The sequence below is a fragment of the Phyllostomus hastatus genome, unplaced genomic scaffold (assembly GCF_019186645.2).
Source record: "Phyllostomus hastatus isolate PE091 unplaced genomic scaffold, TTU_PhHast_1.1 phas_scaffold_501, whole genome shotgun sequence".
NCBI lineage: Eukaryota > Metazoa > Chordata > Mammalia > Chiroptera > Phyllostomidae > Phyllostomus > Phyllostomus hastatus.
Genome location: NW_025334033.1, coordinates 22,781,185 through 22,800,135, shown reverse-complemented (window position 1 = coordinate 22,800,135; position 18,951 = coordinate 22,781,185). Strand labels below are relative to the sequence as shown.

The window sequence follows — 18,951 nt, the reverse complement described above, 5'->3', positions numbered from 1 at the left end:
CCACGACAAATTATGTGCATTAACAAATATAATTTACAACTAGAATTTTCTCTTCTAGTTCTTTCACACTGAAGAGCTTCCATATCAGTCTGAAATTCCTGGTATAAAAATCACCAAGGCAAGAAAAAGTTTTCAAACACAAGAACTTACTGGAACCGAAGTCTAGTTTTAAAAACATATAAAATAACAGCAATGAAAAACTAAAACAAAACAAAGAAAAAACAAATACTCCCTTTTCATCGTGTGATTTCTTTTGCTTGGTAGTTGGAATATACTAATTTGGATTTTCAAGGTCAGTCCTATTTTATTCTTAATGAAGTAATTTAAAAATCCAAACATCTACACTTTGTGGTGGGACAAGATTTATGTTGAGGACTAGTCTGAGAAATCTGAGAAGTCACAGCTTGAAAACAAAGTAGTGGAGGATATTTTTCCATCTATCAACCTTGAGTTTTTCCTTTCAGTGGAACTTCCCCCTGCTGATGTTTGCCTGGAAAATTGCTCCAGCTCTGTGCTGTGGCAATACAGTAGTTATTAAACCAGCAGAGCAAACACCACTCAGCGCACTCTACATGGGAGCCCTCATCAAGGAGGTAAGAGAAACCGCCTTCAGGAGTGACCCCCACTCCCCGTGTGGTTGGGGCCCACTGGAGCAGATCTGATTTAATGTGCTTCTTCACCTCTCACAAGCCACGTTTCCTCCAATTCTGTTTTGTTAGGCTGGCTTTCCACCAGGAGTCATCAATATTTTGCCAGGATATGGGCCAACGGCTGGGGCAGCAATAGCTTCTCACATTGGCATAGACAAGATTGCATTCACAGGGTCTACTGAGGTAGGTACCTGGGAAACTGTGGGTTGAGGAACAGGTCTGCAGAGGGGTAGAGGGTTTAAAGGAAAACTGAAAATGTTACTCAGAGGCTGGACACTGAAAGATCAGTGAACACTCAAGCCCTCAGAGGACAGCATTGGTGTCATAGCTGGAACACTGGCGAATCTCAGAGTCAAGGCCCACATTGACCACTGATGCCATGAGTCTCCTATCTCTCTCTTTTTTTTAAGATTTTATTTATTTATTTTTAGAGAGGGAGGAGGGGGAGAGAAAGGGGGAGAGAGAGAGAGAGGGAGAGAGAGAGAGAGAAAAAGAGAGGGAGGGGAGAGAGAGAGAGGGAGAGAGAGAGAGAAAGAGAAACATCAGTGTGTGGTTGCTGGGGGCCATGGCCTGCAACCTAGGCATGTGCCCTGACTGGGAATCGAACCTGTGATGCTTGGTTCGCAGCCTGCGCTCAATCCACTGAGCTATGCCAGCCAGGTCCTATCTCTCTTATGATTCCATCTGTGTAAAACCTGTCCCAGAAAAATAAACAAAACCCTACTATCTTTTGAAATAAAAGGAACACAGAGGTAAAAACAAATTATAAATACTATTTCAGAAGAGACTTTCCCAGTGACTGGGCCTCTGAACACTTTCTTGAATCAAGAACAGTATGGCAGAAGCAAGTTAAGGAGCTGGAAATTAAACTAATCTCTGGTAGGGGTGAAAATGGGAAGCTCTCCTTCTATTTATTTCCACCAGATCCTGCAGAAGCAACTGGCAGCTAACTATGCACATGGGTCATAAGGAATGATATAAAGGTGTGGTCAGCAAGCTTTTCTCTGTAAGGTCAGGTAATAAATAATGTAGATTTTGCAGGCAACATGGTCTCTGAAGCAGCTATTCACCTACACCCCTGTGACACCAAGTAGCCATAGGTATTGCATGAACTGTGCATGGCCACAGGCTCAGAAAGCTTTTTGGAAAGACACTGAAATTTGAATTTCATGTAATTTTTATGCCTCACAAAAATAATAATCTTCTTTTTTTTCCCCAACCATTTAAAAACACAAAAACTGTTCTTAACTTGTGGGCTATACTAATAGGCAGCAGGCCAACATTAGCCCCTGAGCCATAGTTTACTGATCCGTGACACGGAACCAAAAGTCCGAGTAGAGAGATTTCTCACAAAATGCTATCCAACACGTCTTGGGTTGAGGGAACACAGGTGATAAAAAAAAAAGAATCTGAATCACTTGGTCAAGTAGAACTTCACAGATGCCATCGTCAGGAACAAAGGCTGTCCACAGGTCTAGAACAGTGCTACCTAATAGAAATATAGTGAAAGCAACATTTGTAATTTATAGTTGGCTATTAACCACATTAAAAATTTAAGTGAATTAATATTAGCAACATATTTTATTTAATTTGGCATTTCCATATTATCATTTCAAATTATGGTCAATATAAAAATCATCCCAGCATTTGCATTCTTTTTTCAGTATGAAGTTTTCAAAAGCTGGTACATATTTTACATTTATAGCACATCTCAATCCCCATTTCAACTTTCAAGTGTTCTGTGTTGGACAGCACAGGTCTAGGGACTTCAGTATACACAGTTAATAATATTTAGTTAACATGGCTCATGTTAAAATATTTCATAAGAGATTAATAAACATGAGTGTTAATTTATAGTTACAGATTATTATGCTTTATGTTTATCAAGAGTTAACTTGCTTGTTTCCAAATCTTTTATTTTAGTAGTACTGCTTTGGAAATTTCAATGAAACATATAAATGTGAGCATAAAAGAGAATTATTGTTCCTATTTAAACTAAGTCTAATGCTTTGAAAAGATTTGCTAAGGGCTAGATGCTAAGAAAAACTACAGTCAATGGAGAGCGAGCAAGGCAATTGTGAAAGGCTGGATAAAAAATATAAATCTAGTTAGAACATGCACCTGGATTGCTTTGCAAATGTTTTTAAGTCCTCACTCCATTCTAAAGAAACTGAAACCAGAAATCTTAAACACTATTCTAAGGGTATGGTTTAATCAGAAAGGACAGGTGGACCCATAATTAAAGAAAAGACCTTGGTCCTCTATCCAAAGATGGGAGAATGAATGTATATATTTTTAAAACTAAAATGAAGTACTTAAAGTATCTTCCCATACTTCAACTTTTATTCTATTAACCAACCAGTGGTCCTGCTTGAATCAGTTGAGAGGCTTGGACTGTATAATATTCTCTAATAAAAATGAGATCGTAATATATAAATTGAGTTATCAAACTTTGTATGTCAGTCTCTATAGATAACCTTCTTTCTTTTTAATAGCTGAATGGAATACTCTTGCATCAGTGGGTCATAGTTCAGTCCTCATTCATGTACACTTCATATTTTTTTCATTGTTTTCCCCTATTACACAGAGTATTGAAATAAAAATTCCTGGAGATCCAGATATACACGTGCATGCATGCACACACATGTTGAAAAACAGATAGTTATATATTAACTTGCTTATCACCAAGAATGCATTAGAGTGATGGTTTTGTTTTTACGCTCTCTTTATGTATTAGGTATGTCAATCTTCTTTTTGTTTTAGAACTAGCAAATATTCCCAGTTTGTTCTCTGCTTTCTAATTTTTGTAAAAAAAAATAGACTTGTTATGCACAAGTCTTTCTCTTAATGGCTTCTGGGTTTTCTATCATCTTTAAAGAAATCTCTTCAAGATTATACAAATGGTCCTTAACATTTTCTTTCAGTACCTTTATGCTTTTGTTTTTGTTTAAATCTTTAATCTGGTTGGAATTTGTTTTAATGAAAATGAAAGATGAGGCCTAAGTTTATTTTTTTAAATGAGTGTTCAGTTCTTTCCACATCATATATTAAATGATGTATCCCTTTGCAGCTCATTTGAATAAAACACTAACCTTACATGATAAGTTTCCATATGCACATATTTCTGTTTTGAGACTCAGAATTTTATCTGTCTATTCTTTCACTGGTGCCAGATTGCTTTACTTGCTTTAATTACTGGTTTTTAAAAGATGCGTTGCAATGTGGTAGGCAAGATACCTTGCTATTTGGTTTTTCAGAACCTTTTGGCTCTTCATGCCCATTCTTTCAGATAAAATTTCAAATCCATTTTCTAAACACCTTTTCTTCCAAAAACATCTGCATTGGAATTTGGATTGGTGTTGCATTACCTGTCTGCATTGAGCTGAGGGTAAGTGCTTTCTCTACAAGATCGACTCCTCACTTAAGAACATGGTGTAACTCTAGTTTGTCTTGTTGTCTTCATCACTTCATGGCCTTGTGCATATCTGGATAAATTAAATTCTAGGCATTTAACTTTTTTGTCCAAGGATATTTCAATCTAAAAAGTGAGTGCCTTTTTTTGAAGTCACAATATCATGTATTGGAAATTTAATTGAATAGATGACCTTGCTTTTCAGGCCAGACAAGACATAGCAGGCATAGTGAATCATTAAGAACACAACGTTTGTTTCCAGGCTGCTTGGGTTCAAAACTCTGTTTTGACATTTAATATATATTTTTAACTTTTAAAAAGACTTTTTGAAGTTTGATTTACATACAAAAAATGCACCCATTTAAGTACCAAATGTATACGCTAATGTAACCATCACTCAGATCAAGATACAGAATTTTTCCATAACCTAAAAAGATTTCTCATGTCTCTTTGTGGCTAACACCCTTGGTCCCAGGCAACTAGCGTTTCTTTGTATTAATTTTGCCCATTCTACAATTTCATATAAATGGAATCATACAATATGACACTTCTCTGTCCATTTTGGGTTGTTTAATATTAATGAATTATTGACATGGTTGTATTTAAATATCCTATCTTGATTTTTTTTCTACTTGTCATTCTGGGTTTTTTTTTTTTACTTACACTATTTCTAGTGAAAAGTTAGCATTCTTATCTTTGTTTTACAGTACATAAAGTTTCTTATATGGTTGCTTTTAAGATATTCTATTTTACTGGTTTTCAACAATTTCATTATAATATGATTCTGTGAAATTTTGTTTTTTTGTTTGTTTTTTACTAATTGAGATTCATTGAAAATTCTTGAAGCTGTGAGTTTATAGGCGGATATATGAGTTTATAGTTTTCATCAAATTTGGAAAACTTTGACCATTATTTTCTTCATATATATATTCTTTCTTTCATGTACATTATAGCAGTTACATTATTGAACATTTGGATTTTGTTATTCTTTTAAGATTTTATTTATTTATTTTTAGAGAGGGAAGGGAGAGAGAAAGAGAGAGACAGAGAGAGAAACATCAATGTGTGGTTGCCAGGGGCCGTGGCCTGCAACCCAGACATGTGCCCTGACTGGGAATCGAACCTGTGATGCTTTGGTTTGCAGCCCATGCTCAATCCACTGAGCTACGCCAGCCAGGGCTGTTATTCTTTTTTAAAAATATATTTTATTGATTATGCTATTACAGTTGTCCCAATTTTTCCCCCTTAGCTCCTTTCCTCCTGGTACCCCCTTTCCGCCAGCAATCCCCTCTCTTAGTTCATGTCCTTGGGTCATGCATGTAAGTTATTTGGCTTTTCCATTTCCTATACTATTCTTAACATCTCCTGTCTATTTTGTACCTACCCAATTATGCTTTTTAATCACTGCACCTTTCCCCCCATTCTCCCCCGCCCCCCTCCCTGCTGATAACCCTCCAGATGATCTCCATATCTATGATTCTGTTCCTGTTCTGGTTGTTTGCTTAGTTTGTTTTCTTAGATTCAGTTGTCGATAGGTGCAAATTTGTTGCCATTTTAATGTTCATAGTTTTTGATCTTCTTTTTCTTTAATAAGTCCCTTTACATTTCATATAATAAAGACTTGATGATGATGAACTCCTTTAGCTCTACCTTGTCTGTGAAGCACTTTATCTCCCCACCCCCCCCACCCCCCCACCCGTTCTAAATGATAGCTTTGCTGGATAAAGTAATGTAGATTGCAAGTCCTTGCTTTTCATCATGTGAACACTTCTTGCCAGTACTTTTTGCCTGCAAATTTTCTTTTGAGAAATCAGCTGATAGTCTTATGGGAACTTGTTTGTAGGTAACTGTCTGCTTTTCTCTTGCTCCTTTTAAGATTTTCTCTTTATCATTAACTTTAGCATTTTAATTATAATGTGTCCTGGTGTGGTCCTCTTTGGATCCAACTTGTTTGGGACTCTGTGCTTCCTGGACTTGTATGCCCATTTACTTTGCCAAATTAGGCAGGGGTTTTTTTTTTTCATTATTTTTTCAAATAACTTTTCAGTTTCTTGCTCTTCCTCTTCTCCTTCTGGCATCCTTGTTATTCAGATGTTGGTACTGTACTTGTTTTTTTGCATTCTTTTTTCTTCTTGCTGTTCTGGTTGAATGCTTATTTCTTCCTTATGTTCCAAATTGTTAATTTGAATTCTGGCTTCATCCTCTCCATTGATGGTTCTCTGTAGATTTTTCTTTATTTCATTTTGTGTAACCTTCATTTCTTCCTTTTTGTTGTTGCCATACTCAATGAGTTCTTCGAGCTTCCTGATCACCAGTGTTTTGAACTCTGCATCTGATAGGTTGGCTATCTTCATTTCATTTAGCTATTTTTCTGGGGTTTTGTTCTGTTCTTTCATTTAAGTCATATTTCTTTGTCTCCTCAATTTGGCAGACTCCCTGTGTTTGTTTCTGTGTATTAGGTAGATCTGCTTTGACCCCCTGTCTTAGTAGTGTGGCCTACAATAGAAAAGGTACCTGCAAATTGTGTAGGGCAGAGGATTAGGTAATCACCAGAGTGGGGCAACCCGATTCACTGCTTTGTGGCTCTGTGTGTGTGGAAGGCTCAGACAGGGGACAATACTGCTGCCTGGCGTCTGGAGGTTTGCCTAGCACTTACCCCATTTCTAGTTACTTCACCTACTCCCTGTATGCAACTGGTACCCTTCCAGCTGTTGTCTTAATGGTCAGTCCCAGAGTAGATGGGTTTGAGTATGTTCTAAGTTTGTGTTGGCTCCTTCAAGCTAAGTCTCCTGAAAATCTAGCAGTCTTCCCCTGCCCCACTCCCACTGGTTTTTACAGCCATAAGTTATGGGGATTTATCTTCCCAGCACTGGAACCCTAGGCTGTGCAGTCTGGCCTGGGGCTGGAATCACTTGTTCCCAATGTATCCCTCCCAATTTTTATTCACCACACATGAATGTGGGATTATCTGTTCTGCCTCCACAACCATGTCTCCGCACCTCTCTGCCCATCTCCACTACTCTGCCCCTCCTACCCCTCTGGATGAATGTGACTTCTTTAAATCCTTGGTTTTTGGACTTATATACACCTTGATTTTCTGATGGTTCTGGGTGTTAATTTGTTTTGAAGTCTAGTTGTAACTCTTTCTATGGTTGTGCAAGGAGGCAAAGTGTGTCTACCTATTGCTTCCAGCTTGACTGAAAATCAGTTTTGTTGTTATTCTTTAAAGGGTGCTAAGGTTTTTCTCCCTTAACAAGTGGCTAAGTACAACTTGACCTTTATGACACCTAATTTTAAACTTTGTTAGGACTAGTTTATCTTTTACTAACACCCCAAAATTTACTAAGATTACTAAATTGAGATCCTTCCAGTGTTTCTACTGAATGGTCCCAGTGTTCAACAAGGTGTTTTCCATTCCTGCTGGTCAGAACTCAAATGTCTCCCAGCTCTGTATGAGCTCTGGGAATTATTCAGCATACAGACTACCTGGTTTCTGTTTTTGTTTGTTTTTTAAATATATTTTATTGATTATGCTATTACAGTTTTTCCATTCCCCCCTTTTATTCCAGTCTGCCCTGCACATCCACTCCCACCTGCATTCCCCCTCTTTGGTTCATGTCCACGGGTCGTAAATATAAGTTCTTTGGCTTCTACATTTCCTATACTATTCTTAACTTCCCCCTGTCTATTTCTTACCTACCATTTCTGCTACTTATTCTCTGTACCTTTTCTCCCTCTCTCCCCCGCTGATAACTCTATATGTGATCTCCATTTCAGTGATTCTGTTCCTGTTCTAGTTGTTTGCTTAGTTTGTTTTGGGGTTTTTTTTTTAGGTTCGGTTGGTAATAGCTGTGAGTTTGTTGTCATTTTACTGTTCATATTTTTATCTTCTTTTTCTTTGATAAATACCTTTAACATTTCATATAAGAAGGGCTAGGTGATGATGAACTCCTTTAACTTGACCTTATCTGGGAAGCACTTTATCTGTCCTCCCATTCTAAATGATAGCTTTGCTGGATAGAGCAATCTTGGATGTAGGTCCTTGCCTTTCATGAATTGGAATACTTTCTTTCCAACCCCTTAATGCCTGTAAGGTTTCTTTTCATCAGAAATAAGCCGATAGTCTTATGGGAACTCCTTTGTAGGTAACTGTCTCCTTTTCTCTTGCTGCTTTTAAGATTCTCTCCTTATCTTTAACCTTGGGTAATGTAATTATGATGTGCCTTGATGTGTGTTTCCTTGGATCCAATTTCTTTGGGATTCTCTGAGCTTCCTAGACTTCCTGGAAGTCTATTTCCTTTGCCAGATTGGAGAAGTTTTCTTTCACTGTTTTTTTCACATAAGTTTTCAATTCTTGCCCTTCCTCCAGTGTCTGTTACTGATAAGGGATGGAGCCTTAGGTGTTCACCAGGTCGGGGCAATCCAGGTCACCATGCTGTGATGCTGTATGTGGGGGAGGGGTCTGAGAGGGAACAGTGCTGCTTGCTAAGCTCTCTGTTGGTTTTCAGTCACTTCCCTCGCTACCCACAAGCAAATTGGGCCCTTCTGGTGCTGATTCCCAGGTTTGTGTATGTTCTAGGACCTTGTGGGTCTCTCCAACGAACTCTCCTGTGGGGCTAGGAGTTTGCCACCCGCTGCCACCTCAACCCTCACAGGTGTTTTCAGTCAGGGGTTTGAGACTTTATTTCCCCATGCTGGAACCCTGGGTTGTGTGGTCTGTCTCGCTCCTCAGTTGTTCCTCCCAGTTTATCTGCACACGAATTTAGGACCACCTAGTCTGCAATCCACCACCTCACTGGGTCCACCATCAGCTGTCTTGCCTTGTGTCCTCTCCACCTGGCTGCCCATCTCTGCCCCTCCTACCAGTCTGGATGAATATTTCCTTGGTTGTTGGACTTCCATACAGTTCATTTTCTGTCAGTCTGGTTGTTTTTTGTTTTTAAATTCATTGTTGTCCTTCTTTTGGTTGTGCAAGTAGGCACAGTGAGTCTACCTATGCCTCCATCTTGGCCGGAAGTCCTGGTCTTTGTTTTTTATTTAGACATACAGAGCTTCACCCTATGTATTCCCTGCTTAGCTTTTACCCAGAGACTCAAGGGGACTCCCACACAGATTTCTGGACCTCATTCCCACTGGTACTAAGCTCTTTATATTTTATCTACCTCAACCACCTCATGGTGCAATCTAGAAAGTCTTTTGACAGAAGTGTCTGTCCTTATTTGTTCCTCTTATCCTTGGAATCACAGTCCCATATTGCTTGATGTCCCATTTGAAGAAAGAAATTCATCTGCTTTTCTAGTTGTTCAGAGTGAAAGGGCAAGTCCAGTGCCAGTTACTCCACAATGATCAGAAGCAAAAGACCCACTGCATTGTTTTATTACTTTTGATATTTTTCTTTGATTTCTTTCTCTAGGTTTCAGGTAATTGCATACCCTCATGGTTTATCATTGACTCATATTGGATGAGATTGACTCATATAGTCAATGAGGTTACAAATGTATTTACTTCAGTTCATGTAATTAAAGTCTTAAGAATACAACTCTAAAGACATTTAGATTCAGAAAAGTGTTTGGTTGGTTTGGTATAGAATACTTTGAAATACCTTAGTCCCTTGCAGTGGGTAGGGAGGTGGGTACAGGTGGAAGAAGGTATAGGGAGGATAAATAGTAATAGAAAAAATACAATAAAGATAATGTAACAATAAAATAAAGTACCTTGTCCAATAATTAACCCATTTTAATTTCTTTGGGTAAGCTGACTTGCTTATCAGTTTAGTGTTGATTTTTTTAGCTTTAGTTTCAGAAGTTTTTGGTCATATTGGTAAATTTGGGTACGGAGTAGTAGTCTCTCCCAAGACTACTACCCTCTAGGCATTCTCTTCACTAGCTCAAGCAGTGTATGCTGTATAGTCAACATGCTTTATAAATATGTGTTAACTGCATGGAGGAAAGACTGAATTCGAGAAATAAATGCTTAGTCTCAGAGCTGGAAGGTGATAGATACATCAAGTGAAGCACTTTTCTTGTTCCTTCCTGCCACCAAAAGCTTAAGGTTTAATATCTTTCACTTTGTAGCTACACAATTATGGACAAGTCACTTAATTCTGTACAAAATTGGTTTATAGTAATTACATAAATTTCTCAGGGTTGTGAGAATTAAATGAAATATGAGTTTTGTACACTGTAAACAATAACCAAATGTTAGTTTGTAATATGACATCAGCATCCCAGAAAGGGAGAGATTTTTGGAGATTGGATGGTCTGTCAAGGCTTGAAGATAAAAAGGGATTTGATGTAAGTCCCAAAGAATTTGGATATGTACAGTGAACTGGGGGAAAAGGAGCAGTATTAGTAAACAAGTAGAAGATCGAGAATATAGAAGCTCTTAGTAGGATAGAGTGGGTATTGGGAAGGGAATGGGGAGGCAGATGAACTTGAAAGTAACATGCTGTAAGTCAAGCCTCTGAAAAGAATTCTTGGTTAAAAAAATAAGGTCAAAGTGTAGAAACCTTCTCAACAAAGACATTACATGAAAACTATACATCAATATCCTATATTAATTGTAGACACAAAAATACCAGCAAACAGAATTCAGTGACATATAAAAAGGATTATACCCCATGACCAAGTGATATTTATCCCAAGAATACAATGTTGGTTTAACATCTAGAAATCAGTGTAATACTCCATACTGGTAAAGGACAAAAATCACACAACCATCTCCATACACAGAAAAAAGCATTTCACAAAATCTTAACACTACACAGAAACTTTTACAAAAATGTTATTCTTAATTACCAAAAAGTACAAACACCCCACATGTCCATCAAATGATAGTTGATAAACAAATGGTAGTATATCTATTCCATACATTAGGGTATTAATCAGCCATAAAAAAGGAATGAAGTACTCATACATTCTGCAACATAGATGAACCTTAAAAACATTATGCTAAATGAAAGAAACCAGTCATAAAAGACCACATATTGTATGATCTTATTTATATGAAATGTCCAGAATAGGCAAATTTATAGACAGAAAGAACATTAGTGGTTGCCTGGGGCTGAAAGGAGGGGAGAATGGGAATGACTGCTAATAGATATGGAGTTTATTTTTGGAGTGATAAAATGTTCTGGAATTGGATTGCAGTAATAGTGATGGTCTGTCACATAGCTCTCTATACTAAAAACTATTGAATTGTATATGTAGAAGGGGCTTTTATGGTATATGAATTATATCTCAATAAAGCTATTAAAATGGATGATTTTTAAAAAGCATTTAAGGCTTTAATTGTGGTTATTAATAGCCAATATTGATTGAGCACTTACTGCATGCCAAATACCTGTTAAGTGCTTTGCATATATCATCTCACTACACCTCCACAGGTGAGCTGAGTGTGGCTGGACGAAGTGAAATTACTAGCCCGTGGTCACATGCAATAAGTTGTTGGTCTGAGAGAGTAATATCCAGAGCCTATGCTCCAAATCACAGTGCTGCACTGCCTCTCTGGAGAAGAGGCTGTGCACCCTCCCCTAGGAGGAGGAAGCCATCAAAAACCAAGAATCGCATAGCAAAGTGGGTGCTTAGGAAGGATAATCTCTCAGTGGAACATGGCCACAAGTATCTAATTCTGAAGGGTTACTGCTTTAACTCAATTTCCCCCCTTTTTTTCCTATAATTTACTTTAAATTGCATCTTTGGCATCTTTAAATTTTAATTGATGTATTATACTTTCATCTGATATTATGCAATATAGGACCTAAAGTTTTAAACTTAAGCTATCTAAAGTCAATTTCACAAACATTATTGAGCACCTATTACATATCAAATACTATGTTAGACTTCAGAGAATTTGTGTAATTCATTCTAATCCAGATAATTGAATATTAGTTACTGTGAACACTAACTACTGGTAATATTGTGTAATGTGTATGGGAGTGTGAAGGAAGAGAAAAATAGTTCACCACCTTACTTAAAAATTTCCTGATTTTGAAAATGTTTTCTAAGATCAAGGCTAAAACAAAAATCCTCTTGCTCAACATGCTTTTCAAATGTGTCTGTTCATTAAGGAGACACATTGCTAGCTGAAGATATTTAAATTTAAATGAAAAGCTACTTCATGCAAAGATAACAATATTTAGGAAAAAGATTATTCTGCACTTTAATTCTACAGTTGTTAATACTCACAAGTGGGAAAATATAGATCTATTTCTTTTTTTTTCTTTGGAGAAAATGAAATTGTAGAGATGTGGGAACCAAAATGCAAAAAGGACTTGGAGGAACCCCAGAGGCGGGGGGGCGCCTTGTGAGTAATGTGTTGCTTGATATTGGCAGATAATCAACAAATACTGGTATCATTCAATTCTCAGAATCATTTCCCTTGTCTGATATTAAGGACCAGCACTTTCAAAAAGCTGGATACATATTTGGCTGGAATGGGAGATTAGGTTTCACTGTTGCCTCTTAATAACAAATGCAGTTTTCCTTTTTTGTCATTTCAGGCAGCTCCATGTTTAACAGCCATTTGAATTCCATAGCTGTAGATTGGATACTGACACAGTGTATATTCTTAAAAATTTCTTCCGAAATAAAAAGCCTTATAGAGGTTGGGGGTGGGGAGCCTTAAGGACCTAAATCATGATAGATGGGACATGTTGAGGAGTTAATGTGTGTCTGATTTCCTCGTGCACCGGACACTTGGAAGATTGAGCCGGCACTGGACCCCAGATGTTCAGTGACGGCTAAACACATAATCTCAGTGTTGTGGTGAAAGTGTTTAATATTTAAGGGACATGAAAGTGTGCAAAACTTAGGTAAAATATCAGGTTTTCCCCTATAGCTGTCTTTTAAATCATTTGCTAATCCTCAAATTTGTATTACTCTCACCTACATTCAGGCCAAGTTAATTGTCATCTACAAGTGGCTTATCATAACTGAGCTGAATGGTTAATAATCAATCTAATGATCAACAAAGACCTCATAGAATTTTAATGAATTTAGGAAGTTAAGAGCTTTAATGTAGTTCAGCTTAAATTTCTTTTCATCCTTTATTTAGAGGCTATTAAAGAAAAATAAAGTGCTTCTCATTTTTTTTACAAAAATGAAAGCTTGAAAGAATGCTGCATCACACCATACTCTTCTATTAAAAAAAACTAGAGGAAATCACCACTTTTTCAATAAACAATTCCAGACACCATCTTCAAATTATACTAAAAGTAGTGAAGATTAAATATGTCATATCCATGTCAGAACTTTAGACATAATTCAAACCTCTACAATGATGGTGTGGAGCTTTCACTGTACATGTTATTAATATTTAATTTTTCCAGCCTTTAGCTTTTCTGTCTGTAGATGAGGGGTGATTATACCTAATTCATGGATTGTGAGAATGGAATAAGATAGACTATCTTAAACAGACTATCTTTAAATATCTAAAGTATTTAGAACAGGACCTGATTCTTAACAAAGTGTGAGTAAACATTAGCTGTCATTATTTTTTGTTTATTTTTAAATGAAATTTATAGACCAATTTATGCTTGGTAAAGTGTGGTGTAATAATAGAAGGGGGTTGGATTCGGCTGACCTTGGATCAAATACACCTCTCCGGCTGCGTGACCTTGGCAAATTATTTAATTTTTCCAATCTCTCATTTCTTCATCCATTAAGTGGGGCTCTGAATAAGTCCTTATAGGATTATTTGTGGATTAATTGAGGTAATGTATTTGAAAATTTTAGTTCTGTTGCTTGGCACATTGTAAAAACTCAGTAAATATTAGCTGAATTTGAAACTTCCATTTGTAAAGAATATGTCTATCAAAAACTAATTCCTGCCTGCCTCTAGCAGTTTTACTTTCCTTTTGTTTGTTTTATAGCTTTTATAAATATTTTACAAATATTTCTGTCTTCTAGTAAATGTTTGGGTTTTTTGTTTCTGTTTTTGCTCTTCTCTTTCACTTTTTGGAAGAGTGCCCAGGTGCTTGCTTGTATAAACTGATTTGGAACCCTTTTCTTTAAGTGGTATAGAGTGCTGGGTTTGGAGATGCTGCTTGATGGGGACACTTGGCAGCTATTAGGGAACTTGCTTATGATTCTGCTAAAGCCTAGACTGGGGGCCGCTCCTTCCACTGAATTTGCCAGAACTGAATCCCGGGGTGGGGAGATACTCCTTTGCAGTGAAGTGTAATGTAGTTGCCATTGTTTTCCCATAGTTGTTCAAGGACTACCTCCTCTACAGTGAGGGAGAGGGGGTGGGGCTGGTGAGGGGGCTTATTCAAATGTAGATTTCTTGCCATCACCCAGGATCTTCTCAGAACATTTGGAAATGGGGTCCAAGGAATTCTGATTTTATTAAGGCTTTCTACTAATTGTTGTGTTCATTAACATTCAAGAATCACTAGTTTATATACAGTAAGTAGTTGGGTCATACTCCAGACCATGTTTCCAGGCCTACTTAAGGAAAACAAAACTACAGCTCTGAGTTTATTAATCTGTGCTAAAATAAAATGAAAACTGACAGATACTACTCATATTGTCTGCTGTGTCTGTAGTTCTCATTCTAGCAGTAATCATTCTCCTAAGCACCTGAAGGAAAAAAAAGAAATTAATTCAAAATTAGCTTAGCAAAGCGAGGACATGCTGCAAAACATTCCCTACATCCTTAAACCACTCAGCAAAGAAACAAGAAAAAATGCCAGTATTTTATTAAACATTTACAAATATTTCCCAAAGTTTAGACATACTATGAAACTATACATACAGTATTGGTGATCTGGGAAAACAGCCGACTCAACATAGGGAACTTATTGCCATGTGAGCAGCCCTGCTTTAACTGTATTTCTCAGACAGAGGCTATAACTCACACAGTGCAATTGTCAAGTTCTAAGACTTATTTGTAAACAAGCCACACCTCATGAACAAGCAGTTTCTTTGCCACTTTGCAGTCTGTGTGTAGTTGATTACATTTTCCCACGCCCCTGCCCCTTGTGTACTGGAGCAGCTCGAGAGCCCAGAAGGGCACTCACAGGCTCACTGGCTCCAAAAGAGAGATGACTTTGATCATCTTAGAACTAAGATTCCTGTTTCATCCAATTGATTTCCTACTGTGTGCCGAGCACTGGCGAAGATATCCTTACCTCACTCGTTAATTTACAAATGCAACAACTCAGGGCTTCGCTCAGCATATGAGCATAGAACTGATTCTTGGTAAATAGAACTGAGTTCTTTTTGGACTTATTCCTCCCTCTCTTCTCTACTTCTGTGCTCCAAGAGTGTTCCCCAGAAAATTTCATAGGTTTAGCACATGTATAATGCCACTGCATGGCATTATGTTCTCAGGACCAGTATGTGGAGGGCCTGTTCAATGAAGGACAGAGATTTGTAGAAAATCCTGATGAATTTATAGAAAATTTTATCTTCCAGGCTTAGCTGCTAACATTTTCTTCCTATAAGCAATTTTTGGTCACTCAGCTCTTATCTGCATAAGAGCACTATTCCTAAGACAAGGTCCAAAGTTTATTTCTATCTAACTATTGGTTTCTGAACAAATTAACTACTATTTTTTCCCTTCAACTCTCTTCTGTATAAAACTATCAGTATAGAAGATTTTCACCTCAAGTAACCTAATCAATCTGTTTGATTTTTTATTTACCAATATGAAAGTAATCAAATGAGTAAGTCAACACTAATATTTCATTTAGAATATTTCCCTGAAATAGCTCACTTATCATTATTAGCCCCTCTTTTGAGCTCCAGACTCTATGACTAACTTCAGAGTAGACATCTCTACCTGGATGTGCAGGTTCCTCAAGGCAAAAGACAAGTTAATCAATGACCTTGCCCTTGCACCTTGTCCTGCTCTCCAGCTTTACCAGACTGCTTGCCAACCCCCTCTCACAGTTCTGTGACTTTGCAAATGCCATTTCTCCTGTCAGAAATGACCTCCTTTCCCACCTACCCAGTGAGTTCTTAGCTCAATGATTTTGTTCCACCCTCTGTGAAGATAAATGAGAACTAGCTAACTTCTATAATGAGTACAACACTTTATTCTTGTTTAGATTCATACTCTCAAATATTGCCTCCTTTTAGTTCCAATCATATCTTTTACTGGCCTCTGATACGTTCTTTATCTTCACCACCTTTTGCTTTTCTTTGTTTCTTTTTCCCCCTCTTTACTTGTTCTCTTTCCTTTTCAGCTCTAATTATTATAAAATTTAATTATTCAATCATTTTATTTATACTACTATTTTAAGATTTATCCATGTTGTTGCATATATTAATACTTCATTCTTTTGTTTCTTTGCTTGGTAACGTTCCATTTTATGGCTATATCACAATTTGTTTATCCAGTAACCTGTTGATGGACATTTAGGACATTCAGGTTGTTTCTAGGTTGGGACTACTACAGTCAGAAGCTCCTAAGAATATTTCATGCACAAATTTGTGTGTCCTTTTTGCTTGAGTAAATATCTAGGAATGAAAGGGCTAGATCATATTAGGTTAAGAAACTGCCAAATTATTTTCCAAAGTGAGTGTACCAGCTTACATTAATAGCAGCAGTGTATAAGACTTCCAGCTCCTTCACACCCTTGCCAGCATTTGTTATTGTTGGTCTTTAATTTTAGCCATGTTATCTCACTGGAGCTTTATATAATATAATATAGGAATTTTTTATCTTCATAGGAAGGACAGTAAAAACTAAATATGCAACCTTCAAAGATGCACATATTAGATGGGGGAACTTAGAGAAAAAGAGAAAAGAAAAATTGACAAAGAGAAAAAGGTAGAAGGTGGTCCTATGAAGTGTTTTGCTATTAAGATTATTCACACAGTGAGATAGCTTATAGCAGTGTGAATAGAGGAAGTTTCAGCTAAATTTTTCTGACAGAGTCTACATTTGGTATTTCTCTCTCTAGAGGGGCTTACATTCACTTGTCTGAGAACCAATCCTTGTGGCCTCTGGAATATCTTAGTTTCTTCTCTAGTGATATCACTGACAAACAATAGGGGACCCACAGGAGAAGCATTTGTCTAGAATATGAAAGCCAACCCATAATTATCCATATTAATGGTGTCAGAGGGACAACTTTCACAAGCAAATCAAATGATCACATAATCCTCAAGTCCCTTTTCAGCTTATATATTTTTTACTTCTTTATCCATCTGTCCTTTCTTAATTTTGTAGGCTACTTGGGAAATTGTAGGGGTGTTTTCAGGGGGAACATGTCACTGAAGTATGGATTTAAACATGGCCCCTGTTATGATTACTCTAGGGGAAGGGGGCATGTTGATCCATCACAAGATGTCTGTAACAGGCAGCAACAAGAAGCTTATTTTGGGTGGCTGCTTTCCATTTCCTTTAGCAAAAGGCCTTTAAAAAGCAAACAAAGTTACTCAGACTAAAGACAGAATTAATTTCTACTTATGCAGCTAAATGCATAGGCAATACATGTAAATATTTAATAAGTGACTATGAAAGGGCTCTAACAAACACAGAGTCAATAAACAACCTCTGAAGTATAGGAGAACAGTTTGCATTTTGCTTTGTATAGTGTTTTCTTTATTCAGTTAGATTAACAAACCATGATGTCATCATTAGTCAACAAGATAGTAGACAGATCATCAAAGCAAACTACAGGAGAGTCCAGATTGATTCGTGCCAAACAAATGTTTGTAGCTAACAGCTGTATTATCACTGATTCTAATTTACGCAGCTGGGGCTCTCCTTTCATTTCCTCAGTGCATGGTACGGACGCCCTCTCTGCTGCCGGAGGAATGAATCAGGTCAGTCTCTCCTCTGTGCAGCCTCTCGCTCTGTGCAGGTGGGGAAGCAGTGTGCTCCAGTTGTAGCTACGTTTTAAAAACAGCAAATGGGCCTCTTTCTAAGGTTGTATTGTATTAAATATCCAGCATTTGAATCAAATATGCCAGTTTGATGTGTCAGTCTTTAAGTCATTAGCTTTCTTTTAATACCATAATCTAAACTTGAGTACTGAAGAATAAGAGAAAGTATGCTGTAGTCTCTGCCTGCTAGCTGAGATTCCTTGATTGTAGTAAGGTTTCTCCCCTCAGAGCTCAGGCTGAGCATGAAAAAGCCCTAAGATGCACACCCTGCAGTTCACCTAGTTGGTGGGACTCACATGAAGTAGCTTTGACTTGAGCGTTACTCACCAGACTTCTTGAAAAAAATCCAGACTTGATTTTTAAAAATGTATCTGAAATAGGAAGAGAACGTCATATGTAACAGAGGAATGGCTAGGTATACAGGCAGTAGATCTAGAGTATCTGTTAGTTGTGGGTAGTGTGTTTAGCTACCAGGATTCTAATCGTGGCAGAGGGGACCTAGCCTCCAGGAGAACATCCAAGCGAAGTGGGAACCACAGAGGGAAGCAGTCGTGGGGCGAAGAGCCCGAGGCTTGGCGTGGGCCTCGGAGTCCACTCCTGGCTCTGACACTTGCTGGGCGCCTGTCAGCAAGTCATTTCTTGACCTCCCTGAGTTGTGGTTTGTTTATTTTGTTTTTTTGTTTTGTTTTGTTTTCAGCTCTAAAATGAGGTAATGATTCTTGCCTCACAAGGTTGTCATGAAGATTATATAATGTTTGTGAGAACAAGCAGCAGACAGTTGGTGCTCAATAAATGATCACGTTAAACAGTTAGAAAATAGAACCAACAATGAAAGGTTAGAGACAGCATTAGAGAAATGCCCTTAAAGAGTCCTTGATGTCATGGTTCTTAGCCCTAGCAGCACATTGAAACGTTCTTGGGAATTAAAAAATAATACGACACCTGAGTGCCCCACTCCAGACAAAGATCAGAATCTCTGTATAAGCCCAGATGTTGAAAAAACTTTTAAGTGAGTAGGAACTCCAATGTGGAATCAGAACCGCAATGCCAT

General features: G+C 37.6%; 1 protein-coding gene across 1 annotated transcript in view; it reads left to right on the top strand.

The window, feature by feature from the left end:
• The window catches only part of ALDH1A2 (aldehyde dehydrogenase 1 family member A2), a 107,833-nt gene that overhangs the window by 67,261 nt on the left and 21,621 nt on the right, over window positions 1–18,951 (top strand). The window contains exons 6-7 of the mRNA XM_045823396.1: window positions 465–593; window positions 720–833. Of these exons, the coding sequence (XP_045679352.1) occupies window positions 465–593; window positions 720–833 (243 nt within the window). The remainder of the gene's footprint in view (window positions 1–464; window positions 594–719; window positions 834–18,951) is intronic.